The sequence below is a fragment of the Delphinus delphis genome, chromosome 11 (assembly GCF_949987515.2).
Source record: "Delphinus delphis chromosome 11, mDelDel1.2, whole genome shotgun sequence".
Classification (NCBI taxonomy): domain Eukaryota; kingdom Metazoa; phylum Chordata; class Mammalia; order Artiodactyla; family Delphinidae; genus Delphinus; species Delphinus delphis.
This window is the reverse complement of record NC_082693.1, coordinates 101,679,416-101,704,397: the sequence shown is the minus strand read 5'-3', so window position 1 is coordinate 101,704,397 and position 24,982 is coordinate 101,679,416. Positions and strand designations below refer to the sequence as shown.

The 24,982-nt window shown below is 52.4% G+C and overlaps 1 protein-coding gene across 1 annotated transcript in view; it reads right to left on the bottom strand.

Annotated features, from left to right (window-relative positions):
* Positions 1 to 24,432, bottom strand: part of MOV10L1 (Mov10 like RNA helicase 1) — a 44,505-nt gene extending 20,073 nt beyond the window's left edge. Inside the window, exons 1-12 of the mRNA XM_060024026.1 lie at positions 24,336 to 24,432; positions 22,542 to 22,726; positions 17,628 to 17,790; positions 16,213 to 16,325; positions 15,604 to 15,791; positions 12,522 to 12,665; positions 12,025 to 12,269; positions 11,529 to 11,640; positions 10,033 to 10,227; positions 6,220 to 6,334; positions 2,421 to 2,598; positions 2,054 to 2,124 (exon numbers count right to left, since the gene is read on the bottom strand). Of these exons, the coding sequence (XP_059880009.1) occupies positions 2,054 to 2,124; positions 2,421 to 2,598; positions 6,220 to 6,334; positions 10,033 to 10,227; positions 11,529 to 11,640; positions 12,025 to 12,269; positions 12,522 to 12,665; positions 15,604 to 15,791; positions 16,213 to 16,325; positions 17,628 to 17,790; positions 22,542 to 22,726; positions 24,336 to 24,432 (1,806 nt within the window). The remainder of the gene's footprint in view (positions 1 to 2,053; positions 2,125 to 2,420; positions 2,599 to 6,219; positions 6,335 to 10,032; positions 10,228 to 11,528; positions 11,641 to 12,024; positions 12,270 to 12,521; positions 12,666 to 15,603; positions 15,792 to 16,212; positions 16,326 to 17,627; positions 17,791 to 22,541; positions 22,727 to 24,335) is intronic.
* Between the last annotated feature and the right edge of the window lie 550 nt (positions 24,433 to 24,982).

Below are 24,982 nucleotides of genomic sequence, written 5' to 3'. Positions count from 1 at the left end.
CCGGTGCCTTCATGGCACCCAGGCCACTGCGCTGGCCATGGGGTTCCGGAGAATCACGGAAAGCAACAGCCAAGACCCGAGACAGGACAGCTTTAGCGGGCACCCATCACTCAGGAGCGGCCAGCTTCACGGACGGTCCCGCGGGAAGGTCGGCAGGGCAGCTTCAGCTCTGGACTCGCCAGCCTGGGAGTCAGGGGCCAAGGGGGCCTCACCCCTGAGATCCCTGGTCCTGCTTCTTCTCAGGTTTTAGTACACAGGGCAGTCCTAAGGGCACAACTGGTCTACTCTCTGGAAGCTGAGATGGTCACTTGGCCATTCTGGGCTCCTCACGCCCTTGCCAACAGCTAGGGGGTCTCATGCTGGGGAGGGTGATGGGCCCTCTAGCTGAGGCTGAGTGGCTCCTGCCCTGCAGTGGAGGGGGCACCCGGCCAGGCCACCTGTCATCAAGGAGAGTGAGCTCCTGCCCCAGGAAATCCCGGCTCTGCTTTCACAGGCGACAAGGGCTGCAGCTGTGGCCATCTTTCTACAAATGCCCCGAAACCCCCTACCCACCCCGCCCCGTGCTCTCCCTCCCTTCCCAGACGTGGGCCCTTGTGGCCATGGTCACGGGCCCTGAGCACGCCCCGAGGAGCACAGGGACAGGCGTGTCCCGAGACGGGGCCTTGGCCCTGTGCGGGGAGTGCTGAGTGAGGGAGGTGGGACCGCCCCCTCGGGGGGTGAGGGCCTTGTCTGCAGAGCTGGGTCAGTGCAGGACGTCAGGCAGGAGCAAGATGCTTCTGAAGGGAGAGAGTGACGTGGATGCCTGTGCAGGCAGGGAGGCTTCCGGTGCCCAGGACACACGCCCTCCAGGGCGGGGACTTACTCTGGGTAAACCACAACACGCGAGGCCTAAGAGGCTCGCCCGAACTTCAGGCCTGGTCCAGCGGCCTGGGGCGTGGGGACAGCGCATCCCGTCTCGCGGGTGGTGGGAGCATCCGCGTCCAAGCTTCTCTGACTTGGTGGGAGTGACACTACCATGAGGCCAGGCGGGGGCACACTTCTGCCACGGACCAGCCTGCACCCCGACCTTGCTCTCCAGGCACAGCTCGCCCACCTGAGAGGCCCACTCGACTCAAAACACCACCTCTTCTGCTTCTATCGGCCCCAGCGGGCTCGTGTGATGCTGCGGTCCTGGCTGGCGCCCCGGCAGCCCGTACGGCGAGGTCTGCGGAGTCCGAGTCCCCAGCCTGGAACGGCGGCCCCTGCGATGTGCTCACGGCCTCTTCTCTTGCCTTTCCCAGCCTGCAGCGGCCGTCCCTGTGATGTGCTCACAGCTTCTTGCCTTTGGAGACGCCTTCTGGGCCCTTTCCACTAACAACATCCTTGCTGTCTTTTACGGTGATCAGATGCCACTTCCTCATCTTCTCGAGGAGAGGAACGAGTCTCCACACTGGATTATTCATGCCCGTCTTCCCCTTGTCCCTGGGGGCACATCGCCTGCCGCCCCAGCGAGGGCCCGGCCCCACCCTCGGGGGAGGCTCTGCTGGTCCTCGTACCCCCCAACCCCAGCTCGGGGCTTCGGTGCCCCAGTTCCCACATCAGGCAGCGTGCGGGCTCCGTGGGTCCCTCCACGCGGCCCCCGAGCTCCGTCCCTGCGCTGTGCCCGGCAGGGAGCAGGGAGAGTAGCTGGAGAAGCCCTGGCCGCGCTCAGAGCCGCATGGGCACGGGGCCTTAGACCAACACAGCCTTCCCCGTGGAGACACCAGAGTGTTCAACGTGTAGGTGTGTTTTTCCTTCGCAGGCTCTCTCTCCTAGAACATATTCAGAACGCCGAATCTGACTAAATGCACGCCTTACATGTGATGTACTTAACAGGTAAGTGTGTTTTACACGGCTGAAAGTGATAAGATTTCTTTACTGGAACACATTTATTTAAATGTTCATTTGATCCTCAAATTTTCCAAAATACCATCAACACCAGGGGACCCCCCATCCCGAGCTGAGGCAGGAAGTTTACCTCTGCAACCGTCCGCTGGGCTAGTCCAACATGAACTAACTAACAGTGGCCTCTCACCTCAGTCACATAGCCGATGTACTCGATGACGTGTCCGCTGTACTCTTGAGTTTTTAAAATCAGTTTATCACCTAGTTAAAAAACATTACCACACGTAAAACTACAAAATCAATAAGTTTTTTTTTGCTGTACTGTAAAATCAAACACTCTGAAGAAGTGGAGTAAGACAAAAACATTACTGGGATCAACAGCTTAAAATCACATCAGTGTGAAGAGAGAGAGGCTGGCCAAGTTCTGAGTGAAATTATAACCCAAAGCAAAGAAAATCAGCGTGACTACTGCGTTGCCAGTTAAAAACATTCTTTTTCCTGACTGTGGTTCGATGTTTCTAGTCCATCTAGGAAAACATGACACGTAACAAACCTACCTGTGTAAAGAGAAGGTCTACTTTCAGCTAATCCTGGGACCTCCAGAACCAGCAAGTCCCCGTTTCTTTTCAAGGTGACCCCACTCATACTATACTCCTTCAGTTCTATTTCTGCATGAATCTCCTCAAGCCAGAGCAAAGTTGAAAACTTCTCCTTGTGATTTGACACGTTCAAAAGCTGAAAAAGAAGCCAGCAAGATAGTGAGCGCTGAGGACCACTCCACACACACCCACATCAGGAAGCCAGCAGCTCTGGGGTGGGTAAGTCCCACGGACAGACGAAACAGCCTTCAAACACTGACGACTGGGCAGCTCAGGGCAGTGGCCCTGAGATGGGGAACCATCTGAGTGAAGCCCCAACCGCCCAGCTCCTATCAGACAGAGCCTCCAAGCTCTGCTCAGAGCGAGCCCGGGGCAGCCATGTGAGCCCTCCGCTGCGCAGAGGTCAGCACACGAGCGTGAGAAACCACATCGGATGGGGAGATGCACGTGATGGGAGCAGAACGGGGCTCCTCAGCCTCGGCACTTCCGACACCGGGGTGGACCGGTCTCTGGGGCAGGGCTGTCCCGGGCACTGCACAGTGTTTAGCAGCATCTCTGGCCTCCACCCACTAGATGCTGTTCACACTCTCAGTCGTGACAACCAAAAATGTCTCCTGGGGGGAAGTTCACCTGTTGAGAACCACGGGGTTAGAGGTAACAAATCCCAGAACTCACACAGGGCTGAGAATGCTGTGGGTCCCACCAGCCCAAATGGAAAGGCTTCAGGTAAAGGGGCACTGGGTAGAGTACTCAGAAGGAATCAGCCCTATATTAGAAACAACTCTGGTCCCTCCTAACAAGGCTTCTTTTTTTGCGGTACGCGGGCCTCTCACTGCTGTGGCCTCTCCCGTTGCGGAGCACAGGCTCCGGACGCGCAGGCCCAGCAGCCACGGCCCACGGGTCCAGCCGGCCCGCGGCACTCGGGACCCTCCCGGACGGGGGCACAAACCCACGTCCCCTGCATCGGCAGGTGGACCCCCAACCACTGCGCCACCAGGGAAGCCCCTAACAAGGCTTTAAAGCCAGGCTTAAAAGTTTCTGGCCATTTCCAAGTAACTTAAGTGCATCCCAGAACAAAGTTCAAAAATATTTTCAAGAACGGAAAAATATGAAATACCCAACAAGATAAAATCCAGAATGTTTAGTGTCCAAACAAAGATGGCCAGGCACGGAACTAAGCACAAGCTACAACCCATGAGGAGGAAAACCTATCAACAGAGACAGAACCAAAAATGACACCTGTGATGTAACCAGTATCACAAGAACATTAATACACTTGTTGTAACTGTACTACATACATTCAAAAAGTTGAAGAAAAAAAAAACTGAAGAAAACAAAGGTGAGGAAAGACTAAGCATATTAAGTAGAGACAGAAAATATAAAAAAAAGAGCCTAATTGAACTTGTGGAGATAATAGCAACAATGTCTGATGATATCAACAATGTCTGACATAAAAAAAATACTGGGGCTTCCCTGGTGGCGCAGTGGTTGAGGGTCCGCCTGCCGATGCAGGGGACACGGGTTCGTGCCCCGGTCCGGGAAGATCCCACATGCCGCGGAGCGGCTGGGCCCGTGAGCCATGGCCGCTGAGCCTGCGCGTCCGGAGCCTGTGCTCCACAACGGGAGGGGCCACAACAGTGAGAGGCCCGCGTACCGCAAAAGACAAAACAAAACAAAAAAAACACTGGATGGGACTGTACACTGCAAAAGAAAAAATCAGTGAACTCGAAGACACAGCAACAGAAACTACTCAGACTGAAACACAGAGGAAAAAAGACCGAAGAGAAATGAACGGACCAGCCGTGAGCTGTGGGGCAACTTCATGTGGCCTCATACACATGTAATGGGAACGTGGAGAGCGGGGCAGAAAGAATACTTGAAGACGGAATGGCCAAGAACTTTGAAATTTGAGAAAAACCGTAAATTCACTTTCTCCAGTAAGCTCAAAAAACCCAAGCCAAGAAACGTGAAGAAAACTACAGCAACTCACACTGTAAATTAAATTCCTTAAAACTAGTGAAAAAGAGAAAATCCTAAGAGGAGCTAGAAAAAAAAACACAGACTCCGTGCAAAAGAACCAAGGTGAGAAGGAAAGCAGAGCCCCTGGAGAAACGCCAGGAGGGAGGATGTGCGGGGCAGCGTCTCTGCAGCGCCTGCCCAGAGGTCAAGACCGGGCGAGACCCGCAAGGCTGACAGACCAACCACTGCAGGGGATGCTCAGGTCCCCCAGAAGGATGGGAGGAGCCCCAGGAAGGGGACCTGCGTCGGGAGGCGGTTACAAGGGCACAGGAAGTCAGGAAGTACTGGGGTGACACATGCGTGAATTAAAGAATCACAAAGGGGCAAGTACTCTGGAACCTTAGACCATACAGCACTTTTTCATGACCATTACTATCATACTATCATGAATGCTGAAGACACCCGTAACTGCTACGCTCACGAGGAGATCCCTTCCCGGCGCCCAGGCTGCGTTACAGGAGAGGTGCAGGCGTGCTTCCGGCACACGATGGTCCCAGAAGCTGTATTTGCATCGGCATCAATTTCTCAGCCCCGAAGTTCTTCTCGAAGGTGTTTTAGGGCTGGTTTGCTGCTCCGGCCTCAGTTCAGGCCCTGCAACCATCACTGCAACAACTGCCTGGCGGATCTCCCCGCTTCCAACCCACAGTCCTGCCCACGTACCCTCCTTGGTGCTGCTCCATCTGTGTGGTCGTGCCGTCCCTGGACAGTGCCCAGTGCCCCTGCGGCACCCTCCCCGCTGCAGGACGCCAGTGTGACCCTGGGGTGGGGCACCTCGGGCCGGTGGCACAGGCAGCATCGCAGCACCAGCACCGGGGGCAGCTTCTGGCCCAGCCCTGCCGCGGGCCCAAGGCCCAGCAGACAGACGGCTCTGTCCATCAGTCCCAGGGCAGGCGTGCTCCTCGGTGCCTTCAGCTTCCTCCCAAGCCTCCTTTCCTCTCCGCCTGCCACCCCAGCTCTCCCAGATCAGGGCTCCCTCACCCTCCACGAATCTCTGGCGAGTCCCAAGTTTCCCTGCAGCCACCATCCAGTCTCCTCCCTCCTTCTTGCCCTGATGCAGCACAGGCCCTGGCCCTCATTCCACTCACCCACTCCTCAGGCAGCAGACACCCAAACCCTTGGGAAAGTGCCCTCCTGGAAAGGGGCCGCGCTCCGCCATCGCTGCCAGCGGAACAGACACTCTCCCTCCCTCCCTGGACCCCTGCCTCAGCCTTGCTCAGCGCGGCCCCTGCCCTTGGCCTCCTCTGGCAGGTCCACCCCTTCTCACAGCTCTGACCACCACCTGCCACAGCGGGCAGGCTCAGACCAGGCCTCCCCCAGCGGATCTGAAACAGCCCCGCCAGGGAGGGTGACAAGGAGACGACCTGCCAGAGGAGCCCTACGGGAGGCCTGGCCTCCTCCTCCCCCACCCCCCACTGGTCTGTGTGGCTACAGGCCTTTTCCCGGTTCCCCTGCTTAGCTGCTCAGAGCTCTGTCACAAATGGAAAGCTGCTGGGAGGCTCGGCCACAGGGTAGAAGAGAGGCCGGGATGGGGGGGCAGGGGGTCCCCCCACCCCCGCTTTGCCCCCAGCCCTCAAAGCCCCGACAATCTGCAAAGGGACACAGTGATGGGCCCCGCCGCTCCCGGGGTGGACACAGCCCACACCAGGGCTGAACCCAACAAAGGTTCACCCTGAGTTTGTTCAGAAAACAACTCGAGTGTGGTGAAGAATCAGTACTTCACGTGAGACACTTTTCCTACCTCTGCGAGTAGCGGCTGAAAGGTCAGGATGTCGATTTTCTGCCCCACGCATTCTTTAAGCCTGTCTGGTATCGGGTACTGCGGGAGAAAACTCGGAAGCTGTCGTCTCAGGTTCCTTAAAAGGAGATTCGCAAGTTAGAAACCACCCTTCAGCACCAGGCACTTCACCCCGGACGTCTCCACTTAAACATCCTTTCCTATTTCAGAAAGAGGTTCAATCACCAAAAGCAACTGGTACGTGAACTGCTGGCCTCAGGCAGTGCTTTGCAAAGCGCTGTTTAGCTTTGGGGCCGCTCTCCCGGGAGCTGCTTTGCCTCCAGCAGAAGAACATGCCAAACTCCCAAAAGCCCCTGGGACCAGTGAGCTTGAAAACACTGTTTCTAAGCTTCCAATAAGCTCAACTCTTATGCTTTATTTTTTCCTTCCAGTTTCACGGACATGTAATTGACGACAGCACTGTAGACATTTAAGGTGCGCAGCAGAATGATCTGACTTACATGCATCATGAAATAGTGACCACGGTAAGTGTAGTGACCACCCACCTTCTCATATGGATACAAAACTAAAGAAAGAAAAAAATATCTCCTTGTGACGGGAACTCCCAGGATCACTCTCGACACCTTCCACATATAACATACTGCCATGTTCATTACATGTGTCACGCTGTACGTTACATCCCTAGTACTTATTCATCTTATAGCTGGAGGTTTGTACCTTCTGACCCCCTTCATCCAATTCCCCCCGCCAAACCCCACCTCCGGTGACCACAAGTCTCATCTCTTTTTCTGTAAGTTTGTTTTTGAAGTATAATCGACCTACAACACTGTTATTCCTTATTACACAACACAGGGATTTGATATTTCTGTACATTTCAAAATGATCATCACAGTAAGTATAGTTACGATACGTTACCACGCAAATATATTACATCATTATTGACTATATTCTCCACAGTGTGCACAGCTACCTGTTCCTCCATCTATCCATCACCATCTCCTCATCCATCCATTCGTCCATCTATGGTTATCTAAGTTGCTGGTCTCTTAAGTTCAAATGCATTTCCAACAACCCTGCATTTTTACTCTCCTCCCATCAGGATTATTTTTTTTTTTAAATTATTTTTTATTTTTGGCTGTGTTGGGTCTTTGTTGCTACATGTGGGCTTTCTCCAGTTGCGGAAAGCAGGGGCTACTCTTTGTTGTGGTGCACAAGCTTCTCATTACGGTGGCTTCTCTTGTTGCGGAGCATGGGCTCTAGGTGCGCGGGCTTCAGTAGATGTGGCTTACAGGCTCTAGCGCACAGGCTCAGTAGTTGTGGCGCATGGGCTTAGTTGCTCCGCGGCTGTGGGATCTTCCTGTAGCAGGGCTCGAACCCGTGTCCCCTGCATTGGCAGGTGGATTCTTAACCACTGCGCCACCAGGGAAGCCCCATGATTATTGCTTTTGACATGATATTTGACATCTTTTTGTTCTGTGTATTCCTTAACTCCTTATTGCGGATATATGTGATTTACTACTTTTGTCTTTCAACCTTATTACTAGCCTTATACGAGGCTGGCTTTCCTACCTTTACTGTGTATTTCCCTTTTCCTATAAGCTTTTTCTTCCATAATTTTTATGTATGTAGTTGTGGTCTTTTCTTTTTGGCTAAAAGAAGTCCCTTTATCATTTCTGGTAAAGCTGGTTTGGTGACTCTGAATTCTTTTAGCTTTTGCTTGTCTGTAAAGCTTTTAATTTCTCCATCAAATGTGAATGAGAGACTTGCTGGGTAGAATATTCTTGGGTGTAGGGTTTTCCCTTTCATCACTTTAAATATATCATGCTACTCCCTTCTAGCCTGCAGAGTTTCTGCTGAAAAGTCAGCGAATTGTCTTATAGGAGTTCCCTTGTACCTAATGTGCTGCTTTTAATATTCTCTATCTTTAATTTTTGCCTTTTTAATTACAATGGGTCTTAGCATGGTCTTCTTTGGGTTGATCCTGTTTGGGACTCTCTGCGTCCTGGACTTGGATGTCTGTTTCCTTTCCCAGGTTAGGGAAGTTTTCAGCTGTTATGTCTTCATGTATGTTCTCTGCCCCTTTCCCTCTCTCTTCTCCTCTGGGACCCATTTGATGGTGTCCCAGTGCTCTCTCTTTTTTTTCTAAATATAGATTACTTGCATTTTCTTTTTTTTATACATTTATTTTTTATTTATTTATTTTTGGCTGCGTTGTGTCTTTGTTGCGGTGCGCAGGCTTCTCATTGCAGTGGCTCCTCTTGCTGCGCAGCATGGGCTCCAGGCACGCAGGCTTCAGTAGTTGTGGCATGCAGGCTCAGTAGCTGTGGCTTGCGGGCTCTAGAGTGCAGGCTCAGTAGTTGTGGCGCACGGGCTTAGCTGCTCCGCGGTGTGTGGGATCTTCCCGGACCAGGGATCGAACCAACGTCCCCTGCATTGGCAGGTGGATTCTTAACCACTGTGCCACCAGGGAAGTCCCGAGTGTTCGCTTTAGGGACGCTCCTGTACAGTGACAATGTATTAATATTCAATGGGGAAAAGCTTACCAGAGGATTAAATACTTGTGCTGTTGCTCTACCTCACTCCTCTAGTTAAGCCAAACTGTAACGGGAAAGCTGCTTGGTGCACCACTAAACGACAGCCAGAGGTTCTTAAAAGCTCCTGTAACTGGAGTCCAGCCATGTGGACCTGCCGCCCGCAGACCACATGACTTCTTGCTCCTGTGTTCAGGTTCCATCCCTAGAGCCACTCAACTACTGTTTACACGCCCAGTACTGTTCTTACTTACTGATTGCTGTTGACTGCTCAGTGCCAGAAATGGCACGTGTGGGGCAGGGGGGGACTAGCACTTTACAAATGAAACTAAGCCTCAGAGAGGTTGAGAAACTGGCCTGAGATGGCACAGCTTCCGGGTGGCAGTGCTGGGATTCAAACAATGGTCTAACCCCAAAGGTCAATGAGCACACAATACTTGAACAGATTCCCCTCCAGCCCACGCATTAGTGGAAGCCCACAGTACCTTATCTTCAACTGTTCCCAGGTCAGATGTGATCTGGGATTCAGGACTTCCCACCACAGAAAAACCGCATGTACCATCCCAGTGAGTTCTGGGCAGCAGATGAGGGGGCGCGTCCACACGACTAAGTCGTGGAACGTCCTCCAGCCTATAGGTCATGATTTTTTGGCACCTAACTTAAAAAAGCAAAATCTGCTTTTCAGAGCTTTTGGGATTTATAACTGCAGACGAGAAAGCGTGGATGCGCGGCACTTTCTCCAGACGACACCCCAGATACGGTCAGGTTGTCCCCAAGCCCCCAGCCACGCGTCACTAGCAGATTACATGCTTTTTCTTAATTTCATTTTTCAAAGGTGTCACATCTTCAAATGGGCTTCAAACAGCCAAGCAACCCTCCTGCCCTCGACAAGCGACACTCGGGTGCTGTGAATGGCCCTCGAAAGCCATGCCAACCACGTCTCACTGACCCCTCGCTGCTTGGTGCCCTGGGTGCCCATGTGGGACACGGGCTGTCTCGGGAGGTGGGCGGGCTGGGCTGATGGGAACATGAAAGGTGGCAGGAGCCGAGGGCAAGGGTCAAATCACAGCGTGCACTGCGAGTCACCTTGAGACTAGCTGGGGTGCTGCAGACACCCCCACCCCCCGCCGTCCTCACAGCGTGTCCCCAGGACAATGGAGGGCGCTGGGCCTCAGCTGCACCCCTTTATCCAGGACGTCCACCTCCCTCCAACAACAGCAGCTACGTGCATCCCTCACACCGTGAGCCCAAGATCTGGGCTTGCATTGTCGTCCGCTCATGGTACCTTTTCTGCATGGTCATGACAACTGTAGTTTTGGTGGAAGCTAACACTTGGGAACTTTTAGACTTCTTCCATGAAAAGGGTTCTCGGACAGCTATCAGTGATTCCTCCTCACTTACGACGTTCACTTCAAGGAATCGCCCGATTATGAAATTGGAGAAGCAAAGCAGAAGGAGCTCCTTGCAGCGGCCAGAATTCCTGGAGAAACAAGACACAGTTTAGTGTGAGTCGTAAGTGACAGAGGCAGGTTCAACACAATCTCCCTTCGTTCACACAGGGAAAGTCACAGAGCTAGCAAACCAGTCACCCTTAGCTTTTTTATTATTAATTTAAAATTAATTTATTTCTTTATTTTTGTCTGCGTTGGGTCTTCGTTGCTGTGCGTGGGCTTTCTCTAATTGTGGCGAGCGGGGGCTACCCTTCGTTGTGGTGCGTGGGTTTCTCATTGCGGTGGCTTCTGTTGTTGCAGAGCATGGGCTCTAGGCGCACGGGCTTCAGTAGTTGTGGCACGAGGGCTCAGTAGTTGCGGTGCACAGGCTTAGCTGCTCCGCGGCATGTGGGATCTTCCCGGACCAGGGCTCGAACCCGTGTCTCCTGCACTGGCAGGTGGATTCTTAACCACCGTGCCACCAGGTAAGCCCACCCTTAGCTTTTAATAATTCTTTTAGAGGGAAAAAATGGACGTTCTAAAATAAGCAATGCTAACGTTTTCCCAAGCTAAAATCACACACTTGAAATGGTATTGTCTGTAATTCTCACGCTTAAGAATGGAAACAATATTTCTAGTACTCCCAAGTTTAAATCAGAGCTGTGTAGCGTGACCAGAGACACCACCTCCCACTCTGCCTTCTGCCCACTTTCCACTGCTGCTCGAGTCCCGGCCCCACTGTCACGTTATGGAGGCGCCATGGGGGCTGCATCACCAACCACTGGCTCGAGGACTGCCCTTGGCTCAAAGCGCCACCCGGGCCTGAAGCAAGGCGCTGATTTAATCAGAGCCACCCTCTGACAAATTTTAAATCACCAAGTGTAGATGAGATGAGGGAAGGGAGAAGGACTGCACCAAAGCGCCCAGCTGCCAGGGGACCAGCAGGCAGAGCCGGGGGTTCTGGACACGGGGAAGGAGGCAGGAGACGGAAGGGCCCACGAGGGCTCGGGAGCCTGTGTCTGGCTGGGCTGCCCGGGGGGAGGGAGAAGGGCAGGCAGGTCTCAGGGCCGAGCTGAGGCCAGGCCTGGGGAGCAGCAGCAGGGGCCTCGGGGCCCCGGCTTCCCAAGGCTGTGGGGGCTTGGCCGTGCCCGTCCTCCGTAGTCAGGAGTCAGCGGGGGTACCCTTACTCAAGCCACTTCCTCCACTAGCGCTTTTCCTTGTGATTTCGTCCCATCAAAATGGTTACCAATACTTTTTACATCCAACCTATAAGTACCATAAGCGAAACCGAACAAGACAAACGCGCAGATGCCTGCAAAGTCAACTCCCTCCATACCCTCCAGCCACGTACTTTGCATCACAGGTAACCACGATCAGGGTTTTTCCACCTGGAGGAATGAGCCCACCAGGTTCGGGCTTCTGTGACACATTCTTCTCCTTTTCTCCTTTACAGGCATAGTCATCTGGGAGATGAAATTTAAATCCAAAATTAGACCAAAGGTGAACTGTTCTGACAGTGGTGGTGCTGGTGGAAGGGACTATCACACATAGACGAGTGGGCGAAGCCCCCGACAGGTGAGCGACAGGCAAGGGGGCTGCAGGCATCCTCTTCCCAATTTAGAATCATTGCAGGAAGCAGCTCGTGTAAAGCACGAAGCAGCTCGTGTAAAGCACGCCGGGCATTTCTCCAGCTGTTTTAGCCCCAAGTATCAGAGAAGGGTCCAGACCAAAGAGCCCACAGGGTAAACGCTGCCACTAGCCTGCCCAGACCCTGGAGCGGCTGCACCAGCTCCCGGACCCGACAGGGCTCGCGCAGCTGATCCAATGGCAACAGCTGAAACGTCTACCTGGAGAGGCTTCTCTGTTGTTCACCAGACTGCTCTCCAATGTCTGATAGGTTTTGTTTTTCCTGCAGCTGTCTAATGAGTTAATATTTTCATCCGCAAAATTCTTCTCCTTCTCAGGAACGGAAACAAGAGACACTTCGGGGCACGTCTGGATTTTATCCAGCATCTGAAATCTGAACTGTTTAGCTTTATCCCAGCCACCCAACTTGCAGCTGACTAAGTTTTGAGGAGTGTCTCCTTTATTCCTGGAAAAGGAAAATTAGCCATGAACAGAGATAGGATTTCTAAAGCTAAAATACTGTTACCATAAAACAGAATTCAATGTAACTAGTGAATGGCAATTGCAAATACTTTTATGAGTATAAGCAAAAAGGCTATTTCAGGGTGGAAAATCTAGAAAGATATACATAAAGGAAAAAATAAGCAAGCAAAATAAAATCCGTTCTACAGAAATTCTTAAACCACAGTTTGTACTTCTGTTTGAGTGGCAAACTTACTCTATCCAGATCACCACATTTTTGCTTTCTCCTTCTTTCAGCGTTCCAAAATTTGTCATCCTCGTGACTTCAATGTCACCTTTGTTTTTCAGTAAAAGGGCTCCACAGGCCTCGTCAGCAGCCTCCTGGACCACAGAGGTGCCCCTGGATAAAGCAGCCACAGGACAGTGTCGGGGTCAGCGTGGGCGGGCGGCGCGTCCTGAGGCCCCACCTGCCTTCCCTGCCCTTCCGGGCCGCACCAACCACAGGGCGAGGGGATAAGGGGCCAACCCCAAAGAGGCGACCAAGTAAGGACGACACTTAGAACTTCTGAGTAAGACAGCAGATCACCCTGAAGAAGAAACTACAAGCCCTGCTGAATCCAGAGGAGAGGAGGGCCCTGGTGGGAGCTCTGGGGATCTGAGAACACGGGCAGCCTTCGCCAGCTGTGCACCCCCCGAGCCCCGGGACTCCTCGCCCCCGCACCCCCCAGCCCTGGTCACAGAGGGAAGGGTGTTCAATGCTCCTCCCCAGACCCTCCCCGGCTGCTGCAAGGGGCTTTGCTCGTCAGTGACCCACTACTAAGCTTTCGTTGGAAAAAGAGTGTGGCTTCAAAATATTTGAAACTAATTAAATGAGAACTTTTATCTTTAGAAAATGAGCAGATTCCACCCTCCCGTGAGAAGGGACCATTCATCCCCCTCTGTCCTCCTGACGCTGCCATGAAGCTCGGGCGCTGTGCCCACCGTGCACCCTCAGTGCCTTCCTGCCCTCCCTGACCCTCCCGTAGTGCCACCTGGAAACAGGCTCCTTCACACCTGGTCCCTGTGCACACACCCACCCAGAGACACCCTCCACCACAGCAGCCACGCCCTCTCAGCCAGCCCCCCTTAACTCCCTGCTGGCCACATGGCCCTGCCCGCCCCCCGCTCCCCACCTTCCTCTCCTCATCCACACAGCCAGGGCCGCCCCGAGATCGGGCAGCCATGCCTCAGCCCCCGCCTGGGGCGGCCGTGGGAGCGGTCATCTGTCCTGGCAGACGGCCAGCCGTAGCGGCTTATGGGCAGGCAGAGACGCACCAAGACAGGAGTCAGGAGCCACCTGCGGGTTCTGGGCGGAACCCACCCGGAGCCTGGAGGGGGGATGCTGGACGCCGCTACAGGCCTGGCCCGGAGGAGTGCAGGTCCCTGCTTTGCACACGACACTTTGCTGTCCTTCAGACCCTTGAGCGGGCAGCCGGACGGTGCGTCTGAGTGCAGGGCAGCATCCTCCACTTGGGGCTAACGCCGTGGAGCCAGGACCAGGACGGGAGGAAACCACGGTCAGGATGCAGCACAGGGACCACAGCATACGGGGCATCTGCTGGGTGGACAGGACGCGGGGCCTGACTGCTTACCGGGCCAGCGACCCCTCCACCGCTCACCCCAGCCCCGCACTGACGGGGGGATGATGAGGGGCTGCACAAGAGCTGGGGTTGGCTCACAGCCAGTGTCTGAAAATGAAAGTGTGACGACTTCCCTGGCCCCGTGAAGACGGCTGCTTGAGGCAGACGCATGGAGCTCGGGGTAAGTGCCCGACTGGTCACCCTTACGGCGACCAGCTCCCCTCACTGGAGGGGCCAGAGTCCACTGCAGCCAGGCCACCAGGGGAGGCTCACCCGAAGCTCACCGCCCACTGCCAGGGAGCCCCCCGCTCCTGCCCCCACCCACTCCATTCGGCAGACGCGGGTCCTCTGGAAACACGGTGAGTCACAGAGCAGGTTAAGGTAAGTGCTGCGAAGAATCAGACAGACAGGGCAACAGGGACCCAGACTCCCTTCCGACGAACACGCTGGCCTGCAGGCGAGACGGCAGCTGCTTCTCTCGGATGGCCAGTTTGCACCAGTCCTGGCTGCCCTCCCACGATCCGCCCCTGCCCACGGCCGTCAGGAGCCCAGTTAACTGTGCTGTGAAGACAACGATCAGGAAGCCCGCGTCCCAACAACACGGAGCTCCCTTAAATTGGCAGGAGGTTCCGAGTGACAATACCTAATGTGGGCAGGGCCGACGGCCAGCAGGATCACAGAGCCAGCAGGGAGCCGAGGCCCCGGTTCGGCCTCCAAGATCCCGGCACAGATGCCTGGCAAACAAGCACCTGCTTGGCTTCACATCCTCACACCCCTGGGCCCATCAGACGGACTGAAGCCAGAACTCCCGGGCCTCCTGGGCCTTCCCGGTGGAGGGGGCAAGGGTATGCGTCTCCCGCACTTCGCTGTTATGAGGACGGGCAGAGTCATTCTCCAAAAGGAGAGCAGGTCCCGTGGGGCAGGAGGCTGTGTCCACCAGACAGCCTGGTCACGGCAGGGCCCACCTCACCATGTTCCCCTTCTGCCCACACCCCGGTCCCAGCACATCCCTCCCAGCTGCGCCAGGCAGCTCAGTCCTCCTGAGATGGGGCTCCCCTGCCTGCCCGTCCTGTGGCTCATGAGACACTCCCCCCTGCAAGCAATCTGCTCCGCTGAGGAGATCAGACAATAAACAGAAGGACTTCAGAAACCATGTAACGAGCTCCCTGAGACGAGCACTACGGAGAGAGAGCAGCAGAGACGGGGCAGGAACTCGGGAAGGCCTGCCGTGCTGCATAAACACGCGTGTTGGAGGCAGGAAGTCACGGGCGCACAGAAGGAAGAACCAGATACAGGAAATTCAGTAATTTTAAGAACCGACCAGGACTTCCCTGGTGGTCCAGTGAGTAAGACTCCACGTTCCCAATGCAGAGGGTCCGGGTTCGATCCCTGGTTGGGGAACTAGGTACTGCATGCGTGACATAGCTGGCATAGCCAAAATAAAACAAAGAACTGACCACGTCCAACGTGTTCTACAAAATGCCAACATGTGAAAGAACACAACACACAAAGCCCACGAAAATACGGAGATCATCACCATGAGCTATCAAGAGGCGGCCTCTCACTCAGCCTTCAGGCAGCTGTGAGGACCCCCAGCCCCCAGGAGGGCTCTCCCTCCGGCCCCGCCAGCTCAGGGCCTGGACGGTCTGCTACCTGCCTTGTTCAACCGGCTCTCAGATGCACCCCAGGCCCCCGCCCCCCGAGCCGCCGCCTCCTCACCGCCTCTGCACTGGGGTCACGCACAGGGCCCTCCACGTGTAGCACGACTGGCTGCTCTCCACCACCACCGCGCTGACCACGTCGTGCCTCTGTGGCACGTAGCCTTCTGGGAGCTTCAGGGAGTCCAGAGTGAAAAAGATGTAGTCGTTGATCACCCCGTTCCTCCCACAGAGGCTGGACACGCAGACCTGCAAGCACAGCACCAGACGCTGGCAGTGTGCACGGGGCTGCCGCAGCCCGTGAGGCTCAGGCCTGGTCTCGGAGGAGGAGCAATGCCCCCAGCGGGACCGGCCAGGCAGGGAGCGGGGCCCAGCGCACACCTCCACCCGCAACCTCAATTCCCTCCTCTGTTCCAGTCCCCACTCCCCAGACCACAGCCGTTGCTACGAGCGAGGGCAGAGCCCACACCCCACTCCACGCATCCCCACCATCAGACGCTTTAACACTCCTCGTCCCTTCGTGACCTAGAATTTAACTATGTGAGTGTGCAGGCCGGCCGCCGGTGACCTCGGTAAGACATCAGGGTCTTCTCTGCCCGAGACGGACCCTCATTTATCCTGACCTCCCATCGCACCCAGGACCCCGGGCCGCTCGAGGCTCAGCACCTACCCGGTCCACGCGCTTGTACCTCAGTGGCTTCACCGAGATGGCCTCACTGCTCCACGTGCCCGGCCGGATCCAGTACTCGGCCTCCACCCAGTCCCCCTTGCAAGGCTTGAAACCTCCAAGGCAGGGAAACCGGGCATGTTACTTGGTAATGCAACATCAAAGTGTACAATTCACTCTGCAGTTATGTTTCTGTTCTGAGACACACATGACTGGTTGAGAAAGGTGCTCACTGTTCCTGTTAGGAACCAGCGTATCCACCTGGATTCTCTTCCAGGTTTACCCACGCCAACGGAGCAGAGGCTGTTACAGGCCAACCTGTCTTCCTGCCTACAAGGCAAGAGCAGGGGACCTGGTCTGCACAGTGTCAGGACCCCATTTGATTTCAGATACTCCCCAAAGTTCAAACAAAGAAAAACGTAACAAAGTGTCATCAACAACTGCAACCAAGTGGGCAGAATGGCAGCCCTCTACCCACAGCCCTGGCTCCAGGAGGTACGGGTACGTGTGGCACTCCTCTGCCAGCTCCTTGCAGACACTGTGAGTACCCTCCCCATCAGGGACACCCAGGGTGCACGGTGACACAGGGAGATGTGCTCAGACCTGAGGCCTGGGCGGCTACGGGTATCCCAGCCCAGGAGAGGGAGCCCCTCGCTGTGCCAGGGAGCTGGTAGGGTGGCCGGGAAAGCGGGGAAACGGCAGGGGCAGTGACGTGAGGTGGCAGCCAAGCCGTCCTGACACGAAGCGGGGAGAGAGTGGTCTGGACAGGTTGGGCGTGGCACGCGGTGTAGCCACAACCGGTGATAACCTTTTGGTTGTTTTGTAATAAACATTTTTGCAGCAGTTAAGCTCAAAAAACAACAGTGCCTAATGAAATATGGAGTTTGTTTCTCAAGAAAGCTGGTGACGAGCACACAGCAGCCCAACCATCTGCGGACACTGCTACTCAGCAGCGGGGCCGTGCTGCACCACGTGCAGCGGCACAAAGCCACTGGAGGCAAAGCTCCTGAAGCAGCAGCTTCCAGGTCGGTGGGTGTTCTAGGCAGACTGCCAGAGGCACAAAGGCAGCCCAGCTACAGAGCACCCACAGCAAAGCCACTGCTCAGACAGACAGACCAGAAGGGAAAGGGCACGGCTGGCTGGTCCACACAGGGCAGGCCTGGGGGCAGAGCAGGGGGGCATCTGGGGTAAAGAGCTCCAGCCTCAGGGTGGGGTGGGGTGGGGTGGGATGTCAGAGGCCTGGGATGAGATCCAGATAGGAGGAACCAGATGTTGGGCAGAGGCTTTAGGGGCAACACTCTGAGGACCTGGCAGATGAAAACCGGTCCCTGGTCCGTCTCAAATCTCGTTATGAACATTAAAAAAAAAAACCCACAAAACCTAATTTTAAACATGAAGCAGAAACGCATCCCGTGTACCTTCACACACACTCTCCAGGGAGAAGTACGTGGTCTGGTTGATGTAGCCGGCGCCGTCCATCAGCGAGGTCACGCAGCCGACCAGCACTCGGGGGCTGGAGTCGGAGAGCCCTCTGCCGTGCCTCTTGCTGTTGTCTTCCCATTTATCTGAGACGGCTTCCACCTACAAGACAGGCAAACTGCTACTTAAGACATACTGAGGACTCCAAGGAAAGCAAACCTCTGGCCAAGACCCCCTCATGAACAGAGGCAAAAATCTTCAATGAAATACTGGCAAACTGAATGCAGCTGCATAAGAAACGCGTTGCACACCACGGTGGGGGGGGGGGTTACCCCAGAATGCAGACGTGGCTCCACAAATGGAAGTCAGTCAGCGCCATCCAGCACACTGGCAGGACACAGGAAAAAATATGCGGTCATCTCAGCTGATACAGAAAAAGCATCTGACATAACTCAACACCTTCACACGATAAGAACTCAATCCAACAGGAAGAGACTGGAACTTCCTCAACAGGATAAAGGCCACGTGTGAGAAACCCACAGCTCACATGACACTCGGTGGCGAGAGACTGAAAGCTTTCCCCCGAGGATAAGGAACAAGGCAAGGATGCCTGTTTTCACCACTTCTGTTCAACATAATACTGGAAGTCCCAGCCAGAGCAATTAGGCAAGAAGAAGAAATTTTAATAACCAAATTGGAAAGGAAGAAGTAAATTATCTACTTATAGATGACATGATCTTACACACAGAAAACGCTAAAAAATCTACAAAACACCTCTTAGAGCTAATAAATGAATTCAGCAAAGTTCCAGCGTATGAAATCAATATACAAAAATCAGTCGTATTTCTATACACTTGCAATGAACAATTTAAAAAAGGCAACTGAGAAAACAATTCCATTTACGATAGCATCAAAAAGAATAAAACACTTAGGAATAAATTTAACCAAGGAGGTGGAAGACCTGTACACTGAAAACTATAAAATGTGGCTGCAAGCAGTCAGAGAAGACACAAATAAATGGAAACACATCTCACGTTCACGGATTAACATTAAGACATCAATACTACCCAAAGCGATCTATGGATTCAATGCAATCTCTATCAAAATCCCAATGATGTTTTTTGCAGAAATAGAAAAACCCATCCCAGAATGCATATGGAATCTCGAGTAATGCTGAATAGCCAAAACAATCTTGAAAAGGAAGAGCAAAGTTGGAGGACTCACACTTTTTGATTTCAAAACTTACTACAAGGGCTTCCCTGGTGGTGCAGTGGTTAAGAATCCACCTGCCAATGCAGGGGACATGGGTTCAAGCCCTGGTCCGGAAGATCCCATATGCCGCAGAGCAACTCAGCCCATGTGCCACAGCGACTGAGCCAGCGCTCTAGAGCCTGCGAGCCACAACTACTGAGCCCACGTGCCACAACTACCGAAGCCCACACACCTAGAGCCCGTGCTCCACAGCGAGAAGCCACCACAATGAGAAGCGCATGCACCGCAACAAAGAGTAGCCCCCGCTCGCCGCAACCAGAGAAAAGCCGCGCGCAGCAACAAAGACTGAATGCAGCCAAAAAAAAAAAAAAAGTAAAAAAACCAAACAAAAAAACCCAAAAAAACTTACTACAAAGCTACAGTAATTAAAAGAGTGTAAAGACAGACAAAATACCAATGAAATAAAGAGCCCAGAAATAAACCCTCACATATCTGGTCAAAGGTGCCAACAAAGGTGCCAGGACCCTTCAAGAGGGAAAAGGTCTTCTCAAAAAACGGTGGTGGGAGAACTGGCTCTCAGCGTGCAAAAGAATGAAGTCAAACCCTCATCCAACACCATATTCAAAAATTAATTCAAAAATGGGTCAGACTTAAATTTAAGAACTAAAACTATAAAACCCTTAGAAGAAATCACAGGAGAAAATCTTCATGATCTTGGATTAGTTAATGATTTTTTTAAGTGTGACATCAAAGGCACAGGCTATTAAAAAAGGATAACTTGTACTCCATCAAAATTTAAAACTTTGGTGCATCAAAGGATATTACTGATATTAAGAAAAAGTTAAAAAATTCACAGAATGGGAGGAAATATCTGTAAACCACATATCTGATAAGGGATTAATACCCAGAATATATTAAAAAACTTCTACAACTTAACAAGAAAATAAACAACCTGATTAAAATACAAGCAAAAGAACTGAAAAGACATTTCTCTAAAAAAGATATATAAATGACCAATAAGCACATGAAAAGATGCTCAACATCGCTAATTATTAGGGAAATATAAATCAAAACCACAATAAAACACCCCTTCACATCCACTAGAGTGGCTACTATCAAAAAATGGGAAAATAATTCAAGTTGGTGGAGATGTGGAGAAACTGGAACCCCTGTGCTGCTGGTGGGAATGTAAAATGGTGCAGCCACTGGGGAAACTTTGGCGTACCCTCCAAAAGTTAAATATAGGATTACCACATGAGCATGGAATTCTACTTCAAGGTATAGACCCAAAAGAATTGAAAACTGGGACTCAGAAAGGTACTTTTCACAGCAGCATTACCCACAACAGCCAGAAAGTAGAAACAACGCAAGTGCCCATAAACAGGTGAGTGGAGAAACAAAATGTAATCTATGCATACAATGGAATATCATTTAGCCATAGTAAGGAATGAAGTTCTGATACATGTTACACGGATATGCCTTGAAAATATTATGCTAAGTCTAATACGGCAGACACAAAAGGACTAATATCATACGATTCCACTTACATGAGGTACCCAGGATAGTCACATTTATAGAGACAGAAAGTAGAATAGTGGACTATTGTTTAATGGGTATAGAGTTTATATTTGGGATGATGAAAAGTTATGAAAACAGACAGTGGGTATAAGCGCACAACAACATGAATGCACTTAGTGCCACTGAATGGCATTAAAAATTTAAATTAAAATTAATTTTATGTTATGCATATTTTACCACAATAAAAAAACCTGAATTAAAAATGAGCAAACAAATCCAGAGGGTAGAGCAAATGAGCCAATTCCACAACTTTCACAAAGGAAGTCAGTTAAAACTGTTAAATGTTGGTAAATCAAGTGATTCAAGCATCTTCCAGAAGAGCTAAAAACAAACAAGGCAAGTACTTGGCCTGTGGAGTCCAAGTGCAGGTGGAGAGCAAGGAGGAAGCGCCTGTTCCTCGCTGGCGGCACATTCCCGGCCACAGCGGCCCTGCAGGCCCTCCAGCCACCACACAGACGTTCTACATTCGCGCCGTCCAATTTGGTGCCACCAGCTACGTTCAGTGCTTGAAATGTGGCTCGTGAAACTGAGGAATTAATTCTAAATTTTATTTAATTTTAATAAATTTAAATTTAAATAGCCACACATGGATGGTAGGTGGCATTTACTAAAATGTAATGGTAACAAAGTATGTCTTGACCATTTTAAAAAGTAGTGGAGCTCAGTAAATTTGCAAGATACCAAATTACGTAACAAAAAAAAAATCAACAGATTTCCTAGAGGGAAAGAAAAAGATTAATTTGAAAATACAAAGAAAAATTATATTGATAATGGAACAAAAACATTACAATTCTCAAAAATAAACTTCACAAGGAATCTGCAGAACTGAAGTGAACAAAAGAACACAAAAGAAGGCTTAAATAAGTGGACAGACATAATTTATAGCTGGAGAAGACCTGCTATGATCCACACGTCGCTTGACCTAAATGGATCCACACACTCAGTGCTGGTCTGGGTGAGTCTGAGCCCAGGAGGAGAAATGGCAGGATTACTCTAACGTTTATCCACATCCAGGGGAGAGCCCAGAGAAGTCCATCCACAAAGAGGAGGAAGAGAGAAAACAGCCTGCCACCTGAGGACACAACCGTGCCACGTGGGCCACGTGCAGGCATCAGAACCGACAGGGAACCGACAGGGTCCAGACGGGGTCCCAGGCAGATGGGATTCTGGTGTGTGAGAAAGGGACCTTCCCACTCAGTAGGAAACAGGGGACCACTCAGCGGATGACTGGTGCGCTACCGGGGAAGAAACGTCTGGCTCCTTCTTTCAGTCTGTACATCCAGTAAGTTCCAGGTAAATTAAACATTTAAATGTCCATAAATTTTCACAGGAAAACCTGAGTGCACGTCGAATGAAAAGTGGGAAAAGCCTCTCTAAGGATTCGTACAGAGCCCGAGAGCCACATGGAAAAGACAGACACGTTAACTACATAAAATGAGACTTTATAAAACAAAGTCAAAAGATGATCTTGGGGGGAAACATTTGCAACATTTTCATATAATAATTTTGCTTAAAAAAGTCTAATTTCCAAAATGTAGAAAGTTTAATTTTAAAAAGTTGAACCCAACAAAAAAATGATAAAAGGACACTAAAATAACTCATAGAAAAAATGTGAAAATTTAATCTACTTTAAGGCTTAAGTGCAAATTAAAATTATAAGATCCCTTTTCAAAGTGATTGGTGCAGATTTCCAAGATCAATAACGTCCACATCCTTTTGCCAACGTGGGTAACAAGTGTCTCATCCTGCCCCTGAGTATGATTAGTGCAGCGTTACTGAAGGATAATTTGATGATAACCATTAACACGTTAAATGTGCACATACTCTCTGACTAACAATTATACTTCCAGGAAATCAGAGTACAAAAACACAATTTTTTTTTAAAGAAACACTTGCTGAATAGTAGAGTTCATTAATTATCTTGGCTAACTGGATAACAAAGGATCCAAATAGTTATTTTTAACAATACTTTTTTAAAAGACTAGAAGAGTGGATACAGAAGTGGTAACAGTGTTTCTCTCCATGGCATAAAGCTACAGGTTGTCTCTGACAGGTAACTGAACAGGAGGACAGCGGCGTGAAGCCCAAGGTGTAGGAGGCTTCCTCATGAACTCAGGCCTTACCCGGATTGCTTTCAGTCCATTCGACACCTTATTTTCTTCCACGACCGCAATAACTTCCTGTCCAACATTTAGAAGCACTTTGCTAGTCAAAGCCTCATTGGAGAAGTAGATCAAATCATCAATCATGCCATAATCGCCGCAGTACCTTGTCACGACACCCTGGACAGTTTTCAACTTGGTGTCACCTAAGACGGGTAAACAGAGAGGTTATATTGACCACAAATCAAGTGCACACTACAGTTAAGCCCCCCAGAGCGTCCGTGGGGCCAGGAGCCCTGTGGGCTGAGAACCTCCCTGGGGACTGGGGTGCGCAGAAAGCAGGGTTTTGGAGGCAGACTACCCAGGTTCCTCCCAGGGGCACAGGCGGTGGGCTCGATGGGGAGAGCCCGTCTGCATCTGACGGCCAGCTCTTCCCCAGCCATCTGTGGAACCTGGGCTAGGGCTTTACCACCCCGTGCCTGTCCTCACTTGTAAAACGGGGACAGTCGTGGTCTCCGTCCGAGAGAGCTGTGTGAGGGTTATTACGTGACAGACGCGTGCAACGCGTAGACCTCTGAGTGGCTGGCACAGGCTGGGGGCATCGTAAACTGCTGTTAGCATTATAGCAGCATCGGGGAGTGGCTACTGCGCATCCTCATCACCGCTGTTATCAATACCACCAGCAGCACGGTCAGGCGATTCTGTGTTATTTCACCAAAGCAGGCGCTGGAAGACGTTCTGGGCCTGGGGGGCAAGCCTGCCCTCATCCACTCAAGAGACCCCGGCCAGAACCCGTGCTCCGAGTCCGCACAGCACCTCGTCTGCTCCTTGTCAGACACAGAAGACACCCAAGTGCCCAGGGCACGGCCCAGCCACGGAAGCCCGCGGAAGCCTGGCTGGAACTCCGACTACTGTTCAAGGGCCACATTTAACAGACAAGATCCGCGCGGACGGACGAAGCGACTTACTCCAGGCGGCAAAGAGGCACTAACAACTCTGGGCAGAGATGGCTTTCAGCGTGCTGCCCCAACAAGTAACTCCACGGCTGACGTTCTGGCTTCTCTTGCGGAGAATTTCGTCTTTTCAGAGGTTAGAGAAGGCAACTAGAGAATCACTACCCGGCGTTCAAGTCTCAGATGCAAAGAGGAATTGGGAGGAAATGCGAAAAGCCTTGGGGAAAAGCAACCGTGTAATTCGGGGTGCAGGGAGGGACGCTGTGGCAGAAACAGAAGTACGTACAGCTTGAACTTCGGGAAGATGGGTTCGAAAACAATTTCAAGTAAACAGGAGGAGGATGCCACGAGACTCTAAAATGACAGTTTAAGACAGCCAGGTTACACTCTTCAGAGCTGTCGAAGCACACAACCGCAAGGGACACTGACACAGAGAGAACGGGAAGCCGCGCAGGGACGACGTGTCAAGGCGCTCCCGGCGCATGAAAACACAAAGCGGAAACAAGGAGGCACAGACCCCAAAAGCCGTAAAATGCTATTACGTACTGAGAAGACCTATTTAAGTTACACTGCGAAGAAGAGATCATCACGGGACAGACACGCCTCAGCTTCGAGTTAGAAAACAAGCAAAAGCTCTCAAATCCCGATCTCGTCACACTAACGCCCTGGGACCCGGCTCGGACCACGCTCCTCCCCCACTCCCGCCCCACCAGGCGCAGGAACCCGGCTTTGAGGGCCTCAGCGGCTCTCACTACGTCACCAGCCGCCCCACCCCCACCCCCGCGCCCGTCCACAGTCCCGGTCCACCGTCTGGCTGGGCGGCCTCAGGGGGCCGCGCGTACCAGCCCTTCCCGCGAGGCACCTTCTGCGAGCTTGGGCCCCGGCGGCCCGGCCTCCTCCTCGGGTTCTTCCGCCCTCCTCCAGAAGAAGGCCACCAGCTTGCCCGCGAGGTGCAGCATGGCCCGGCCGTTCGTCTCCGCCGCCCTAGGCGCCCGCACGCGGCCCGCCGCTCCCGCTGCCCTCAGCCAATGGGGTTGCTGCGCCCGAGCCTGCGCCTGCGCGCCCTCGAGCTTGGCCAATAGGGTTGTGGCGCCCGCGCCTGCGCCCACGCCTGGTCAAGCTCGGCCAATGGGGGTGTTGCACGCGCCAAGCCTGTTAGCTGCGGGTGGTCGGCGGTTGCTGACCGTTAGTGCGCGGCGTGGGAGTGACGTCATGCCTGGAGCTCAAGGCGTGCGCTGGTGGGCAGGGCTTCGCGCAGATGGGCGGGGCTTCGCCTAGGTGGGCCTCCCTCCGTCCATCGGAGGAGCGGGGAAGGCAGAGCATCTCGCAACTCTGTGCTGTTAGGTGTAGCTTTGGCAGATATGCTTTATCAAGTTGAGGAAGTTCCCTCTGTTCCTATTTTTCTGAGAGTTCTTATCGCGCTTGGGTGTGGAATTTTATCAAATGCTTTTTTCTGTATCTGTTGAAGTGATCATGTCGTTTTCGGGTGTTAATGAGAGTGACTCATAC